The following is a 17,745-nucleotide window of genomic DNA, read 5'->3' on the forward strand; positions in this document are numbered from 1 at the left end:
TTTTTAGGGCTTTGTACACTAGTACTAGAACATTAAACTTGGCCTGGTAGTGAATAGGCAGCCAATGCAGTTCCCTCAGCAAAGAAGTTGCATGCTGGAAAGGGGCAGCTCCCGACAACAGCCGAGAGGCTGTTCTCTGCACTAGCTCCAGCTTCTGGAGCAGCCTTGAGGGCAGCCCCACATAGAGTACACTGCAGTAATCCAGTCTTGAGGTTACCTTATGCTCGGGGCCTCTCTGTTTTATGATTGATGTTGTATTTACATTGCTAAGAACCTTGCCATTAAAACTACCTGCTTCTCCTGACACAACCTACTGGGTTTACCCTATTCCCTCCTCCAAATCCTTGTCACCAACTTGGTTCCTTTCCCTTTGTTCCTTCACAGGTTAAACCGTCCTGGTTGCCGTGGTGCCCCCAAGGTAGTGTTTTGGCATTTGCCCTTCCGTGGTGGGCACAATAATGATTTAATCTATTGCATGGCACATCTCATTGCCATGCAACAGAGCTGCTCGATATCAGGCAGATAGAGCTCAATATCAAGCTAAAGGCAGAGCTGCTCGATATCAGGCAGGTAGAGCTGAATCAACAGGGCGTTATCAAGTGCCCTTTGATTCCAAGTCCATGGTCAAAGATACAAAGAAAATAAATCTCTGTTTCTTATCCCTCCCCACCAAAACAGCAACAGATGTGCTTAGGGGAACAGCACATCGTAACACTATGATGCCAGGCTGGCAAAGCGCAATGGAGCCCTTTGCGGGAATTGCTCTGCTCCTAGGACTCTTGTTTGCTCCTTGCTGTCATGGCCAAGGTATAGTATGCTATGAGCTTTCTGGAAAAGAACAAGAAACTGGTGGGAGGCTCAGCAGTGCCATCAGGGCCAGACTCTGGGGCAGAAGTCCAGGGCCCTCCTCAGCATAATGAGCAGGATAGCCCCTCAAAAACAGCAGGGCTGGCTTGCCATGTTTGGAAAGGGCCAGAGGAAAGGGTGCTTGGAACACCCTGCTCTGTAGATTTGGGTCTTTTTGGTTCTCAAATATGCAACTGCAGAACTGAATGTTTACTTTTACATTGCTGCATTCATTTCTCAGAGCATCTTATTTTCAAGAGGGCACTATGAAAGACAGCCATTTCATCCGTAATTTGCTCCCTTTATTTTCAAAAGTGACAACAGGTATTTCAATTGTTCAATGCAGGGGAGGGAAAATAATCTAGCTAGCCTTAAATTGTTATGATTTTGCTGCATTTTACTGTATTTTCAATCCATTTTAATTGTGCCTGTAAGCTGCCTTGGGTGCCATTTTTTGGCAGAAAGGTGGGGTACAAATCAAATTAAAAAATAATTCCCTCTTTATCTCATTGCTCAAATTACAATGAGGCCAGAGGGGGTCTGCCCCCCTCACCTTTTCTGAGGCCTTTTCTGAGGCTTTACTGCTCATTACTGGGCTCAGTGCTGGAAGATATGATGCAATAATCCCACTCAGTAGAATGAGCTGGACTGGCTGGCACATTTTGAAGGAAGTGAACTAATACATACTACCATCGAAAGGGAGGGAGGGAAGGAGGGAGGGGGATGTAAAGAACATTAGAATCTAAAATTACCCGACTGCACCACCATGGTGAGGAAGGGGTTCTCTTTGGATACAGAGTATAGACTGGAGTTGAAGAAACATATAGGAAGAAAGCAGGGCCAGTCCTAGAATAAAATAGCACCCTGGGCAAGGAGTGCCTTTGGTCCCCCCTCCCTGCCATAGTCAGTTTTGCGGGGCCATCCAGAGGATTGATGGGGCCTGGTGCAGGTGTGATATCCATCGAGAGCGACATTGCTCCAAACCTGGATCTCTCAGCCACCGGGCTTCAGTTTGCACAAGACAAAGTTCGAAAAGCCACATTCTGAGCAGTGGCCATGCACTGCGCAACACAGCAGAAGGTTCACAGGTTTTGCGTACAATATTTTTTGTTTTGTCGCGGTTCGTATCTTTTGATAAGCATTCTTTATTTTAGAATATCCATTATTTGTATTGTTAAAAATAACAAAGAAAAGTTATAAATAATGAAGGTATGCAGCTGACCTCTTACAGCTTATGGCTTTATTTTATTATTATTATTATTTATAGTGCTTATAGCGTTTACAGTATTTGAAGTGTGAAGTGCTTGGTAACGTTGCCTCAAAGTAAAGTTGTGTTCAAAGTGGAAATTGAAAAAAGAAACAGACTGTAAAGCGAATCGACAGCAAAGTGGAAAATGGAAAAGATGCAGACCTTAAAGCGAATTAAAGGAAGATCATTTTCATACTGAGTACACAAGCAAGCTGTAGAACCCTGAAAGAAAGGTTGGAGACTCTTGATTTAGACACCCTAGCTCCCTGCAGACAGTACGTTCGAAACACACAGCCACTGAGCTCAGTGTACATGTGTATCGATTTAATTACCCTGCTTTCTCTTCACAACAACTCTGTGAGGTGAGTGAAACTGTGAGAAAGTGAAATGGCCCAACATCACATCCGGTGAGCTTCACGGCTGAGGGAAGATCTGAACTCTGACCTTACACGCTGAAGTCTGACACTCTAACCCAACCTCCAGATATTTTGGACTTCAACTCCCATTAGCCCCAGGCAGCAAGGGCAATGGTCAGGAATGCTGGGAGTTGTCATCCAAAACATCTGGAGGCACCTAACCACATTGGGTCTGAAAAGCACAGCAGCAGAGCTAGGAAAACAACTGGCAACGCTCTTAACCTGAGGTGAGAGAAATGCACTCTGCACGTGAACAGGCTTAGCCAAGGATTATTGCATCATCTCTTCCAGCACTGAACCCAGCAGTGGGGATGGGAACGTAGACCCCAAACCTCATGTGAGACCACAATCTCTATTTTATTAACCCTGGCAGGCCTTGTGACCGGAACTACCAACGGTTCGAACAGTTTGCAGCCCTGGCTGGTGGGACTGGCAGCTGTCGTGGGCTTCCTGTGCGTGATGTTTGTGGCAACCCTCATCAATAGGATTTTTTTCTCCAACAAGATGTAGGTCTCTTGTCTTTTTGCTCCTTACTCTGGGTTCGAAAAGCAACTGCTATGGAGTACCACCATATGTGTTTTGACGTTGGGTTGTAGCTATGAGGGAAGGGGCGCACAGCGACAAACTGGCTCCTTTTGGGATATTCCAAGCCTCTTTCTAAATTTTCAGCTTCCTTTTAAAAATAAAAACACGTTTCTAGTCCTCTTGACCTACAGAGAGATAACGACAAGCATGGAGACAGGATTCTCCATGCTTCAGTAATAAGTCACCCTGCTTCCATCTTCTAGCCTAGGAGTGCAGAACCTCTTTCAGCCTGAGGTCCGAATTAAATTTCAGAGAAGCTCTTGGGAGGGTGGGGAGATTCCAGTGGTGGGTGAGACCAAGGGCAAAGTGGGTGGAGCCAAAATCCCCGAAATTACCAGTATGTAATTACCAGTATGTAATGACCAGTATGTAAAGAGCTGAACGCTCTTACTGCCAGGAACTAAGCTTTAGGAGAGGCACTTCAACATTTGAGAATGGTGGGAAAGGGATGGAAAAGCCAGAAACCACCCAACGATTGGAAGTTGGGGGAAAATGCACAGCCATCTGGAGATCTCTGGAGGGCTGAGCTGGGCTCACAGGAAGGCTGGAGGTTCTGCATCCCTTCTAGGGGAAAACATATGCCATAATCAATGTGTTCATCTTTGTTGTCTTTGCTGCAGCGAACATCAGCAGGTATATTTAAAGGAGAAACTGGGGGAGCTACAGCACACACAGAGAGTGTTAGAGTCCTAACCCTGAGTTTCCAGGAATGCTTAGTGACTCTGAAGGACTGAGGCAGCTTTGCATTTCTGATAGCGGAATAGTTTCCCAGCATGGAATCTGTTCACTTTTCAAAAAGAGCAAAGGAAACATCATGTTCCTACCCCCTTTGGAGTTACAGTGAGTGACCCGGGGGGCCTGATGCAGCAGCGTTGCTAATGCTAAGAAGGTGTGAACCTGGCCAGTCCATTAGATCATGGGGGACCACTGCAAGAAACCTGTAACAGCAGGATCCAAGTTTAGTAAATAAGCATCTTGTAAAAGTTTCTAGTCCGCAGGAAAACATGGAAAGAGTGCAAATAGGGGTAAAAGTTCAGAAACCTGGGAAGTGTGGGGAGGCTTGCCTCTTCCCCATCACCCACCCCTTCTTCACTCTGTGATGATCTTGTCCTCTTTGCAGGGATGATGATGAACAGTCAGAGAGAAACAAGGAACTCAGGTAAATATTATGGTTTCAGTTGTTTTTTAAATATATATTTTTATTCTGTTGGTCATTGTCAGAGAGGCCAGGCAAGATGGACCTTTGGACGCTTCCAACAAAGCACTTCTTATGTACTGTTGTTGTTCAGTCGTTCAGTCGTGTCCGACTCTTCGTGACCCCATGGACCATAGCACGCCAGGCTTTCCTGTCCTGCGCTCTCTCCCGGAGCGTGCTCAAGTCCATACCCATTGCATCGGTGATGCTATCTAGCCATCTCATCCTCTGCCGTCCCCTTCTCCTTTTGCCTTCAGTCTTTCCCAGCATCAGGGTCTTTTCCAGGGAGTTTTCTCTTCGCATTAGGTGGCCAAAATATTGGAGCTTCAGCTTCATTATCTGTCCTTCCAATGAGCACTCAGGGTTGATTTCCTTTAGGATGGACTGATTTGACCTCCTTGCAGTCCAGGGCACTCGTAAGAGTCTTCTCCAGCACCACAGTTCAAAAGCATCAATTCTTCGGCGCTCAGCCTTCCTTATAGTCCAGCTCTCACAGCCATACATTACTACTGGGAAAACCATAGCTTTGATTAGACGGACCTTTGTCGGCAAGGTGATGTCTCTGCTTCTTACTACACTGTCTAGGTTGGCCATAGCTTTCCTCCCAAGGAGCAAGCGTCTTTTAATTTCATGGCTACAGTCACCGTCTGCGGTGATCTTGGAGCCCAAGAAAGTAAAATCTGTCACTGCTTCCATTTCTTCCCCTTCTATATGCCAGGAAGTGATGGGGCCAGATGCCATGATCTTAGTTTTTTTAATGTTGAGTTTCAAACCAGCTTTTGCACTCTCCTCTTTCACCCTCAACAAGAGGCTCTTGAGATCCTCTTCGCTTTCTGCCATTAGGGTGGTATCGTCTGCGTATCTGAGGTTGTTGATAATTCTCCCAGCAATCTTAATTCCGACCTGTGATTCATCCAACCCGGCATTTCTCATGATGTACTCTGCATATAAGTTAAATAAGCAGGGTGACAATATGCAGCCTTGTCGTACTCCTTTCCCAATTTTGAACCAATCGGTTGTTCCATGTCTGGTTCTTACTGTTGCTTCTTGACCCTCGTACAGGTTTCTCAGGAGACAGGTAAGGTGGTCTGGTACTCCCATCACTTTAAGAATTTGCCACAGTTTGTTGTGATCCACACAATCAAAGGCTTTAGAGTAGTCAATGAAGCAGAAATAGACGTTTTTCTGGAATTCTCTTGCTTTCTCCATGATGCAGCGAATGTTGGCGATTTGATCTCTAGTTCCTCTGCCTCTTCTAAACCCAGCTTGTACTTCCGGTAGTTCTCGGTTCGCATACTGCTGAAGCCTAGCTTGTAGGATTTTGAGCATCACCTTGCTGGCATGTGAAATGAGCGCAATTGTGTGGTAGTTTGAACACTCTTTGGCGTTGCCCTTCTTTGGAATTGGAATGTAAACTGACCTTTTCCAGTCTTGTGGCCACTGTTGAGTGTTCCAGATTTGTTGGCATATTGAATGCAGCACTTTAACAGCATCATCTTTTAGGATTTTAAATAGCTCGGCTGGAATACTGTTGCTATTCTCTGGAACTCTGCATTCAGTTGGGTATATCTTCCCCTTTCTCCCTTGCTTTTCGCTTCCCTTCTTTCGTGAGCTACTTGTAAAGCCTCGTCAGACAGCCACTTGGCTTTCTTGCATTTCTTTTTCTTTGGGACGGATTTCGTTGCTGCCTCCTGAACAATGTTACGGACCTCCGTCCATAGTTCCTCAGGCACTCTGTCTATCAGGTCTAATCCCTGAAATCTATTCCTCACCTCCACTGTATATTCATCAGGGATATGATTTAGGTCATACCTGAACGGTTTAGTGGTTTTCCCGACGTTCTTCAATTTAAGCTGAAATTTTGCAAGAAGCAGCTCATGATCTGAGCCACAGTCAGCTCCAGGTCTTGTTTTTACTGACTGTATGGAGCTTCTCCATCTTTGGCTGCAAAGGACATAATCAATCTGATTTCGATATTGACCATCTGGTGATGTCCATGTGTAGAGTCGCCTCTTGTGCTGTTGGAAAAGAGTGTTTGCGATGATCAGCATGTTCTCTTGGCAAAACTCTATTAGCTTTTGTCCTGCTTCATTTTGTACACCAAGGCCATGCCTGCCTGTTATCCCGGTGATTTCTTGACTTCCTACTTTAGCATTCCAATCCCCTATGATGAAGAGGACATCTTTTTTTGGTGTTAGTTCTAGAAGGTGTTGTAGGTCTTCATAGAACCGATCAACCTCAGCTTCTTCGGCCTCAGTGGTTGGGGCATAGACTTGAATTACTGTGATGTTGAATGGTTTGCCTTGGATTCGTACTGAGATCATTCTATCATTTTTAAGATTGTACCCCAGTACTGCTTTTCCCACCCTTTTGTTGACTATGAGTGCTACTCCATTTCTTCTAAGGGATTCTTGCCCACAATAGTAGATATGATGGTCACCTGAATTAAATTCGCCCATGCCTGTCCATTTTAGTTCGCTGATTCCCAAGATGTCGATGTTCAATCTTGCCATCTCATGTTTGACCACCTCCAGCTTACCTTGATTCATTGATCTGACATTCCAGGTTCCTAAACAATATTGTTCTTTACAGCATCGGATTTTCTTTTCACCACCAGACACATCCACAGCTGAGTGTCCTTTCGGGTTTGGCCCAGCCGCTTCACTCTTTCTGGCGCTACTTGGAAATACCCTCTGCTCTTCCCCAGTAGCATATTGGACACCTTCTGACCTGAGGGGCTCATCTTCCAGGGTCATATCTTTTAGCCTTGTGATACGTTCCATGGGGTTTTCTTGGCAAGAATACTGGAGTGGGTTGCCATTTCCTTCTCCAGTGGACCACATTTTGTCAGAACTCTCTGCCATGACCTGTCCGTCTTGGGTGGCCCTGCACGGCATAGCTTATGGCTTCATTGAGTTACGCAAGCCCCTTCGCCACAACAAGGCAGTGATCCATGAAGGGGTCTTATGTACTAACACTCCTCAATCCACCTCTGAACTTGTCCTCCAGTTTAGAAACATGCCTGCTTCCCAAATGTCCCCATTTCTGGTTATCATTTCTCTTTTATTTTCTCCTCTCCCTCCAGAACTACCCCAAATGTTTATGAGAACACAGCAATGGATGCAGAAGACAGACTTTCCCTTGAAAGCAAGGCAGACTATTATAAAATGACCAGAATGTGAGGGGATGGGAGCATCTAGGGACAAAAGATTGGGAAGCAAGAAACAGAGATGCCTTTTGGATTTCTCCCTTCTGCACAGCCATTTAAAGGAGCAGCCGTCTCAAGGATTGTATAACAACTTCTCCAGTTTTAAATTGTGCATCGCCTTGAGTGCTCACTGAGTGGAGAGGCAATCTAAAAATACATGTAAATAATAAATTCCTCCTATTTTCCTTCCAGAAACAGCCGATTTTCAAATAAAAATGCAGCTGTTGGGTAATTGTCTACCCAGTCCAATTTGCTCCTTATGCCTTAAGTCAATTTATGTGTTATGATTTTGTGGGTGGGTGGTGGATGTGTTTTCTTTTCAGATCCAATCTACTGATTTTTTGAGGGGGGGAACCAGATTCTTGAGGTGTTTTGAAAGGCAGAAGGCTGTGGTTTTCAATAAAAGAGCCACATACTGAGATATCCTTTGTTAAATTGTGCTTGAAAAACACACACAATAGAATGAGAATCAGAAAACAGGTATTATAGCTCACGGGATGTGGGTTTCTCGATAGGTCGGAGTGCCTTTTAAATCAATATTTTATTGAGGGGTTTTCCACCACCCTTCCATACGACCAGCAGTAGCTCTTTTATCTGTACCTTTTCTTAAAACACACTAGATGTACATCCCTAGATGCTGCTCATGCATTCTAGTAGCTCTTTTAAGCTCCTCTTTAGTCATGTGGACTAGAAACATAATAAAAGACAAACCGAGCAGCTTAAATTTTGAATTTTGTTCCAAATGCCTCACTTATATATTGATACTTCTATACCACTTACCATAATGAAATTTCTTAATGGTTAACACTAGAACACACATATAATATTTATTTCTTTAATTATTTATTTATATTTACAATATTTGCATACCGCTCCATATCTAAAACAGATTTTTGGAGCGGTGAACACAACAGATAAAACAGTAAAAGAATAAAAAGATTAAAACACCACCGTAAAATCATGCTTTAAAAAACACACACACACAGAATGCCAATAGAAATCATGACTGGTCAATTACAGACTGCCTCCTGGAACAGTGCTGCTTTGTGTTTTGCAGCTCAGACTCATCCACTGCCTTGAGTTCAGGCTTATGAGCAAATAACTCTTTTTAGACTCACTGGGTTGCCTTCTGGAAAATAAGTTGTTTTGTGCCCACTGTGGCAGCCCTTCTATGAATGAGCAAGCCCGCCCCATGGCAGCCATTTTGTGAGAATGCCCACAACACTCTCTTCAAATGCCAAATGTGCCCACCACCCAAAATGGTTTGGGGACCCCCATGTCAAAGAATTCTGATCCAAAGAATTTGCTTTTGAGTACCAATACTGAAAAGCACCCCCCAGTCCTTCCACACAGAAATCTACTCCGGGTTTTCACACCAAGCTCTTCATTTAGGCAGGGATTGGCAATCATGTTTTTGCTGCTACTGCTACACAACTGGGGTCAGAAATCCTTACTAATCTACTGTAAAACGGCACAAACCGCATTTGACTGGTAAGGGCTCGATGCAACGGGATCCAGAACCAGAACCCTATCTGGCCCCACATTTGGCAAATCATCCAGAGACGAACCAAGGGCTCCAGGTCTACGCGGTGCCACGCCCGGTCCCCTTCGAAAGCCATCGAAGCCTCTTCAGTTAACTTCGTGGATGGGTTATCAAAGCGGCGAGGCCAGGGTTTGCGGTGCCAACTCTCCAACCGGGCCTCGGGCCCGCGCTCCTGTGCGTTTAACCGCAGTTTGAGCTGCAGACTTTGGCTTACTGCCACGTCCCCCCCCCGCCCAAGCGACACTTGCCGCTTGGGGCAGTCGCTGCTGCGAAAGTCACAGAAGCGACCAAAGCTGCGGTTTCGCGGCCAGTTAGCGGCCCACCCGTCGGGAGCTCAGCCCCAGCGGCCGGCGAGTCTGGGGCTCTGGAACCGGCCTCTGCGGATCTCCGGCCGCTCGCCACGGCGGTGGCTGCTTTGCATGACCCGGAGAAAGGCAAGGAGCGGGTGGGGGGAGCCAGCCGGGTGAACTCCTCCTCCTCGTTGCCTCTCCATGGGCTCCGTTTCCGTTGTGCGCGGGAGCCGGAGGAAGCGCGAGGGCTGCGCGGTTCGGCGGCCCGCGTGGGGGCGCCGCGGAGCTGGCAAGGCGCCCGCCGCCAACCCGGGGCTTTCCCAGAGGCCATAAAAGCCGGTCGGCGGGCGCATGGCTGGGCAGATTTCCCCGGTAGCGGCGGCTTTTGCTACCCGTCCCTGCTTGCGGTCGGGTCAGGCGGGGTCCGCCCTCGGCGCGCGCCTCCTGCAGCCCAGCTGATGCGCCCCGCTGGTGCGTTTTTACGCACGGCTGGTGCCGTGGGGCGCCGGTTCCCCGGACGGTGAGCCCCGGGAGTGGGGTGGGGATTCCTGGCATGATGGCTGACCCCGAGCCGCTGGCCCTCCGCGCCCGCCTCAGCTTCTCGGTGGGTCACTTCCTGAACGATCTGTGCGCCTCTATGTGGTTCACCTACTTGCTGGTGTATTTCCACTCGGTCCTGGGCTACAGCACCAGCCACGCGGGGGCGCTCCTGCTGGCCGGGCAAGTGGCCGACGGCATTTGCACGCCCCTGGTGGGCTACGAAGCGGATCAGGCTGGCGGCTGCGGACGCTACGGCCGAAGAAAATCTTGGCATTTGACTGGTAAGGACGCGCTGCGAAGGGATCCAGAGCTGGATTTGGAGTGGGGGCGTCTGCTGCACCATGGTTTGGCGGTGCGCACGGGCAGCCTTCCCAATGGCCGTCGGGGTTGTGGTCCCGACAGATCTGGAAGAAGTCTGGCATAGAGTATCTAGGAAAGGAGACAGAAGCCTGGGGTGGACAGAAGGAGCTGCGTTGCTGGATCAGGCCAAGGAAGGGTCCTTCCAGCCCCACATCCTGTTTCCAGCGGTGTCTGGCCTGATGCTCCCATGGGAAGCCCCCAAGCAGGGTGAAGCCATGCTTATCCCCTCTCATCGACCCCATTTTATTTCCCCCGCCAAACATCTGTTATTCTGTGGTATACTGCCCCAGAGCACAGAAGTTTGGTTGCCTGTTCTGGTTAGTAGCAGTCAATACAGATCCGATCGTCCCACGGGGCTTTCTGTATAATCTGAAATCCATGTTGCTGTAATACCTTTATTGGCAAGAAGATTCCCCCCCCAAAAAAATTGTGCAAGCTTTCCAGATCCTCAGATCTCTTCTCCAAGCAAGGTGTTATACAAGACAGGGGAGAGAGCGACTAGATGGTGATGTCCCCTTGGACCCCTTGAGAGTCCAGACTAGTTAGTCCCAGGTTAGTGTGGGAGGGAAAGTCTGCAGGTCAGCTGGTCATGTGATGGTTACAGGGGGTCTATTATGCCCCTTGTTACTCTGGGAAGAAGGGGGTGGGGGTGGGGGTGGGGTGATGTTGCATCCTCCATTTTGGGGAAGATGAAGTCCAGGTAATTCTCAGGGGTGTTTTCCATCCTGGCTAAAGCACACTGGCCCCTTTTGCTGGTAGATCACAGCGTAAAATTAGGCAGTCTTTTATATTAACAAAACAAGAGGTGATTGTAGTTGCTGTTCCAGGTAATAAAAGTCAATGGAAGCCAATTTGGGTAACTAGAATAGAATACTAGAATAGGACAAAACAACTGTAAAATCTGTGAGAAAATGGGACTTACTCCAGATGATCTAGCTTCTCTCCCTACTAGAAATTCTAAGGATTTGGGGCTTAATAAAGCTGGTCAATTCCTCTTTGCTCTTGTTGTTAAGTTTCACTTATATATATGTAATGGGACAGATATAGACCCGGATTCGAACTTATATACATATATTGGCCCAAGGGGCAGGAGTGTGATAGATTTTATGATCCTCTTGTAATCGGCTGTATTCTTTTTCAACAATTTTAAAGTCCTTACTAGACCAGAGAGTGATCACATGCCAATTCAGATGTGTCTTTTGTTACCAACTGGAAAAGTTCCCCCTGTTTTCGCTTCTGCAAATAATTTAATAACCCAGGGAGAAAAAAGATTGTGTTGGAATGGGAAGCTGCAAGAAGAAATAAATTTATTTCTAGCAACCCCCAAGATGTTATCTTTGAGAGAGGAATTTCTTACCTCCCTGGACCCCCTGGGAACTTATGGGAAAATAGTGAAAGAACTTAGACCATTTGTGGTCACTACTAAAGCTCTTTTTCCAGGCCTGCACACTAGTCAAGGCTGGTTTGATAAGGTTTGATAAACGGTGCACTGACCAGAAACATAGGCTGGCAGGAGCAATCAGGAGATTGAGGCAAGAAGACTCCTTAGAAAATTTTACTGTCTACATCAGCTTGCGCAAAGTATAAAAATCTCCTGCGCCAGAAAAAGAACAGTATGTTCTGGATGGGATCCTGGATGGAGCTAGGATGGAGCTCAATCCTGGATGGAGCTAGGGCTGGCAATTCTAGAAAGAGATTCAACTGGATTCTGGATGTTAGTGACAAAAGGGACAAGGAGACATCATGGCTCTATTGATAATCAAATTACTTCCTCACAGTGACAAGCTCACTTTTCAGCCTTGTTTAGACAATCTTTTGTTGGGACCCTATCTGATCCCCTTCACGGCAGGCATTTTTTGTCTTTCTCTTCCTGCCCTGATTGGGAACCAGTAACCTGGGATGAAGTGCATGATCTGATTGCCTCCCTGCCTCCTAAAAAGGCCCCTGGAGAGGATATGCTTCCTGGTGAATTGTTTAGATCTAATTCTACTTGGTGGTGCCCAATTCTTGCTAAAATGTTTACTTATATAAACCAGCATGGAAAAATCCCCCAGGGCTGGGAAGTGAGCGTTGTTGTTCCTATTCACAAGAGAGGCTCTAAAGCAGATCCAAACAATTTTAGACCAATCAGTCTGCTTAATGTTGTTACAAAATTATATACTAAATATATTTTACACAAATTAGAGTCATGGGCAGCTGAAAACTTGATCTTAGCTGAAGAACAGGCCGGGTTTGCGAAGGGGAAATCTACAATAGACCAGTGTTTTGTTCTCCATCACCTAATATTCTCAGCATGATAGAAAAGAGTTATTTGTTACTTTTGTGGATTTTAGTTCAGCCTTTGACCTTGTAGATAGAGATCGTTTGTGGCAAAAGCTATCTGCCACAAACATTGATAGAAGGCTGTTTCTTTTAATCCAAATGCTTCACTCTAACACTACTCTTAAAGGTAGGCTGGGGACGAATGGATTGTTATCGGAAAGCATCCCAACTGATAAAGGAGTGTGCCAGGGATGTTTATTGGCCCCTTTTTAATTTTTATATTAATTGCATTGTACAAGAACTGAGTGATTTGGAATGCTTCGCAGCTTCTATTCAGGATGTTAAACTCTCAGTCCTCCTATATGCGGATGATATCGCAATGATTTCCACTACATTAATTGGTACGCGAAGGCTCTGGAGAAAGTTGAGTACATTTTGCACAAGAGAGCATTTGTCTATTAACTACGCTAAGACTAAAATTGTAGTATTTGGGGAAGAAAAGGAAAACACATATGTGGAAGTTGGACAAAGAATCCATTGAACAAATGAACAACTTTAGATATTTGGGCCTTAATTTCAACGCCCGACTTTCATGGAGACAACATCTAGATGTGATTAAGCTGAAATCATCCCAGTCTACTCGGGCTCTCCTTCAGTTCTCTCGATCACAAGGGGGAAGATTGGTTGCCCCTGCAGTTGAGATATTTCAGAAGGTAGTTTCACAACTGACGTATGGGGCTGAGGTATGGGGATACACGAATGCCACTATTTTTGAGGTGGTTCAGAACTCTTTTATGAGATCTCTCTTAACTGCCCCCCAGAGTACACCTGGGGCCCTTCTAAGGGCAGAAGTAGGATTGATTTCAGTTAAAACATCTATTTATGCTGCTCTTGCTTTGTATTGGCTCAAGTTGACCCACATGAGTGATTCCTGCCTTCCAAAAAAATGCTTTGAAGAGCAGCTTCAGACCCCATCCCAAAAGTCTTGGGTAAACCTGACCAAACCTATGTTGCAAGCTTATGGAATTGATACTGAGTCCTTTCCTTCTTTCCCTTCTGATAGAGTAAAGCAGAGGCTTAAAGAAAAAAATTATCTTTATTCTAAGTGGATGGGTTTGGTTACAATCTCACAAATGCCTTACTCTTGCTGGTACCCATTATATAAGACGTCATTTGGTCTGGAGAGTTACTTTACAACTCTGACTGTGCCTCACTTACGAAAATCATTTACAGCATTGCGTCTACAATGCATGCCTTCTGCCTTCTTGGAGGGAAAATTTGACAATACCCCAGTCCATCAGAGACTCTGTATCTGTGGGTCTGGGGAGGCTGAGGATGTCTCTCATTACTTACTAAGATGCCCTCTCTATGGCCATCCATTTCTTGCCATTATTTCCCAGAGCCTCCTAAATAGAACACCTTTAGAACAGATGTGTGTCCTTCTTTCTGGCACTGATGCTTTCACCACTGCCCAGGTAGCAAAATTTGCCTTGGCAGCAAGGAAAATATGTGCCCAAGCCCAAACAGCCTTCTAGGGATGATTCTGTTGGATGAATGAATTTATGTATATACAAATATGTGACTGTACTGTTTTCTTTCTTTCTTTCTCTCTCTCTCTCTCTCTCTTTAATGTACATTGTGGTGGCCTATAGCCTTAAGCAATAAAGTATCGTATTGTAAGTCAATGGAAGCCAATTTGGGTAGCATTACCTAGTGGCTGGAGGGGAGGAAAACCCTCAAAGAATAAAGTCCCAGCTTCTGGTGGTCTAAAATCCTCACCCTCCATTGGGGATCCTACTGTATATTATTTTCTGTGTATTTTTAGGATCTGACGATTTGGTCTAGCATTCTGTTTACCAGAGTGACTGACCCCATATACTTCTGAGATGCTCACAGGCAAGGGTTGAAGGTAACAGCACACACACACACACACACCAGTAGGCCTGGTGTGCTATGGTCATGGGGTCACGAAGAGTCGGACACGACTTAACGACTGAACAACAAATACTGCCTTTGAGCTCCACTCAGCAGTTGCACCAGGCAACCATTTATCAGCCTATCTTCCATGAAGTGCAAAGCACTTTTTCATGAAACATACGATTATTTTATTTATCTAAAACATTTCTATCCCACCCTATATCATTAGGATCCCAGGGCGGCGTACAGATAAAATCAGTTTAAACTGTGTAAAACAATGAATAATTTAAATAGCTAAAAAAAAAATTAAATCATTAAGCTAGCTAATACCGATTTAAAATCTAAAACAATTAAATGGTGAAAACAGTGTGCAAGCTCAGGGAATCCAGTTAGCCCTCAAAGGCTTTGCTAAAAGGCCATGTTTTAACTTGGTGCCAAAATGAAACCAGTGTCTGTGCCAATCGGGCCTCTAACTGGAGGGCATTCCACAACCAGGGTGCCATAGCAGAGAAGGCCCTCTCTCACGTCCTGCCATAGTGTATGTCTCAGCTTCCCAACATGTGAGTAGCTCAGCTTCCCAACATGTGAGTAGAGTTACCATATCATAATATGGAAGAAAATGTGCATTCTTCACAGTTTGGGTGGTGTTCTACAGAGTCCCATGTTTCTGGGCTTGTTCTGGTTAGATGCTGTAGCCATCAATATAGTTCTAACCGAAAACCCACATGTAGAAAATGCAGCGTTAAGTTTCCCTGCCACTATCACCAGGTGCAACAGAATAGCATGCACATTATTCCACCTATGTTTCTTTTCTTTTTTTTTAATTAACGTTGAGGCCTGGGTCTATAGAACTCACTGCCACCATTTTTAATAAAGTTCTCAGTTAGACCTCACCACTAGGAAATGCTGTCTCAACTATAAAACCATATAATTGCTGTCCCTAGAATAAACCCGCTCTACTTAAAAGGAACTGAGTAGCCTGGTTCCTGTGGCATAGGCATTGGATTGACACTACCACTAGAGACAACTTTTCAAAATGAACAAAAATTAAGATGTTCATTAGTGGAAATTATTTTAAAAAGTAAATGTCTGTCTTCAAAGAATAGGTTGAGATTGCTTAAAGGTTCTTAAATGCAGGACAGATTCAAGACAGATAAAAGGAAGTACTTTTAGTTAAACTATGGCATTCGCTACCACAGGAAGCAGTGATGGCCACCAGTCTGGATGGCTTAAAAGGGTTAGACAAATTCCTGGAGGAGAAGGCTAGCAATGGCTACTAGTCTTGATGGCCATGTGCTACCTCCAGTACCAGAGGCAGTGAGCCTGTGTGTACCAGTTGCTGGGGAACATGGGCAGGAGTGTGCTGTTGCACTCGTGTCCTGCTTGTGGGTCCCTGGTTGATAGCTGGTTGGCCCCTGTGTGAACAGAATGCTGGACTAGATGAACCCTTGGTCTGATCCGGCAGGGCTCTTCTTATGTTCTTAAATTAAATATGGCTGCTTACCATTTCTAAGTGAAGTCTTTCCCAAAAATATAAAATCCCAATGGCTTTTCCTTCAGGTCTGACTTCCCAAAGCTCCTTCCCACAGACAGGAACAGATTTAGGAATTTCCCTAAAGAGATTTACATTCATTGAGGGTGGGGAAAGTAGGATTGTGCCCTTAATAATACTATAAGCTAGGGTCATCCTATGAAGCTGAAGAGTTGGAGATCCAAGACAGATAAAAGGAAGGACATCTTCACACAGTGCATAGTTACTGTGGAATTCGCTACCACAGGACGCAGCGATGGCCACTAACGTGGATGGCTTTAAAAGGGGGTTGGACAAATTCATGGAGGAGAAGGCTATCAGTGGCTACTAGTCCTGATGGCCATATATTGGGCTGTTTTGCACAACACAAGGGTGTTTAATAAGCCATGGTGCAGGCCGGCTGATTTCCCTAATTAACCTTGCCGGGTGTGGGTTGTCTTGACGCTCAGACCCAGTGGGGGTGAGTAGCTGGGGTTGTTAACAAACCACCCAGCAGTCCTACAACAGACAGTGGGTTCTGGGTGGCTGGTTAACCACCTCAGCCACCCACTTTCACTGAGTTTGGATATCAAGACAAGCTGTGCCGGGGGTGGGGGTGACATTAGGGCAGCACACAACTGGCACACGGGAGGGTGCTTATTATTAACTACTGTGTGTTGTGCAAACCTGATTGGTATCTCCAGTGTGTTCTCAATAGCAGCTGCAGGGGAACATGAGTGGGAGGTTTCTGTTGCACTCGTGGCCTGCTTGTGGGTTTCTCGCAGGCATATCGTTGGCCACTGTAGGAACAGAATGCTAGGCTAGATGGTCAGATGACCCTTGGTCAGATTCAGTATGGCTCTCATGTTCTTATGTACCCTGATGAGTGTCTGATCTCTCCCGCTCGTCCCTGATAGCCTACTGGTTTTTAAACCTGTGGGTTGTTATGTATGAACAGCCCCGTTATCTAAAAGAAACTGAGGCCTGGTTTGTTTTCTCATCCTCTGGATTGCTTGTTTCCCTTCTCCTTTACCTGCTCCCTCCCTGCCTTTGTGGCACTGCAGGATTGGCATGTAAAGAGGCTGTTTGTTTGTTTGTTTACCAGCCCTGCCCACTGTCTCTGCAGCCTGACGAAACAACTATAGTTAAACCATAGTTCCGGGTTCACATATAATGACAACCCATGATTCAACAAACCATGATTAATTAAACCATGATCTGTCATTACATACAAACTGGGTCGCAGTAGCTTGGTTCCTGGGATGGATGCCACCGCTAGAGACAACCTTTCAAAATGAACAAAAATTATGATGGTTATTAAGGGGGATTATTTACAAAAGGGAATAAAATGTCACTTTTCAAATAATTAGCGGAGATTGCTTACCTGTTACAAATGGTAACCAAGCATATTTAATTTAATAGTTACCATTCCTAATAGGTAAGAGAGTCCTCTCCAGATGAATAAGTTCTCAATCAGTTCCTTCAGGCTGGATTTTGCTGAATTCCACCCTGGCCAATTTCTCACAAACAAGAACAAATGCTGTATGCCAGTCTTCCTTTTCCTCCAGCTCTTCCTGCTTCTTCTGGCTTTTAGAATGATTCAGATATGTTCCTCTAGTCAGACATAAAATAGTTACTCAAAATGTATAACTTTGTCTGCTCATAAAGTTCTCATGTTTAGAATAGTAAACAAAAGTACAGTTTAATCAGACAATAACTTTACTCTTCCTGAGTTTATTTTTAAATGTTTTTAATTTTAATGATGATTTTACGAGCAAACAATGTTTATTAATTAATTACTTAATTTTATTAATTTAAAATATT

General features: G+C 45.3%; 2 protein-coding genes across 3 annotated transcripts in view; both read left to right on the forward strand.

Annotated features, from left to right (window-relative positions):
• Positions 1-671: 671 nt before the first annotated feature.
• SMIM24 (small integral membrane protein 24) lies at positions 672-8,228 on the forward strand. The gene is made up of 4 exons (XM_084825980.1): positions 672-807; positions 2,885-3,017; positions 4,217-4,255; positions 7,377-8,228. Exons 1-4 carry the CDS (start codon positions 717-719, stop codon positions 7,471-7,473), a joined length of 360 nt encoding a protein of 119 aa, XP_084682106.1. The 5' UTR covers positions 672-716; the 3' UTR covers positions 7,474-8,228.
• Positions 8,229-8,360: 132 nt separating this feature from the next.
• The window catches only part of MFSD12 (major facilitator superfamily domain containing 12), a 55,485-nt gene continuing 46,100 nt past the window's right edge, over positions 8,361-17,745 (forward strand). The window contains exon 1 of one of the 2 annotated variants that reach the window (XM_084825978.1): positions 8,361-10,153. In XM_084825978.1, coding sequence (XP_084682104.1) covers positions 9,886-10,153 — 268 coding nt within the window. In that variant the 5' untranslated portion in view covers positions 8,361-9,885. The remainder of the gene's footprint in view (positions 10,154-17,745) is intronic. The other variant, XM_084825979.1, reaches the window with a different exon arrangement.

The sequence above is a fragment of the Heloderma suspectum genome, chromosome Z (genome assembly GCF_057233095.1).
Source record: "Heloderma suspectum isolate Gila_16-S chromosome Z, 16-S_ref, whole genome shotgun sequence".
Taxonomy (NCBI): Eukaryota; Metazoa; Chordata; class Lepidosauria; order Squamata; family Helodermatidae; genus Heloderma; species Heloderma suspectum.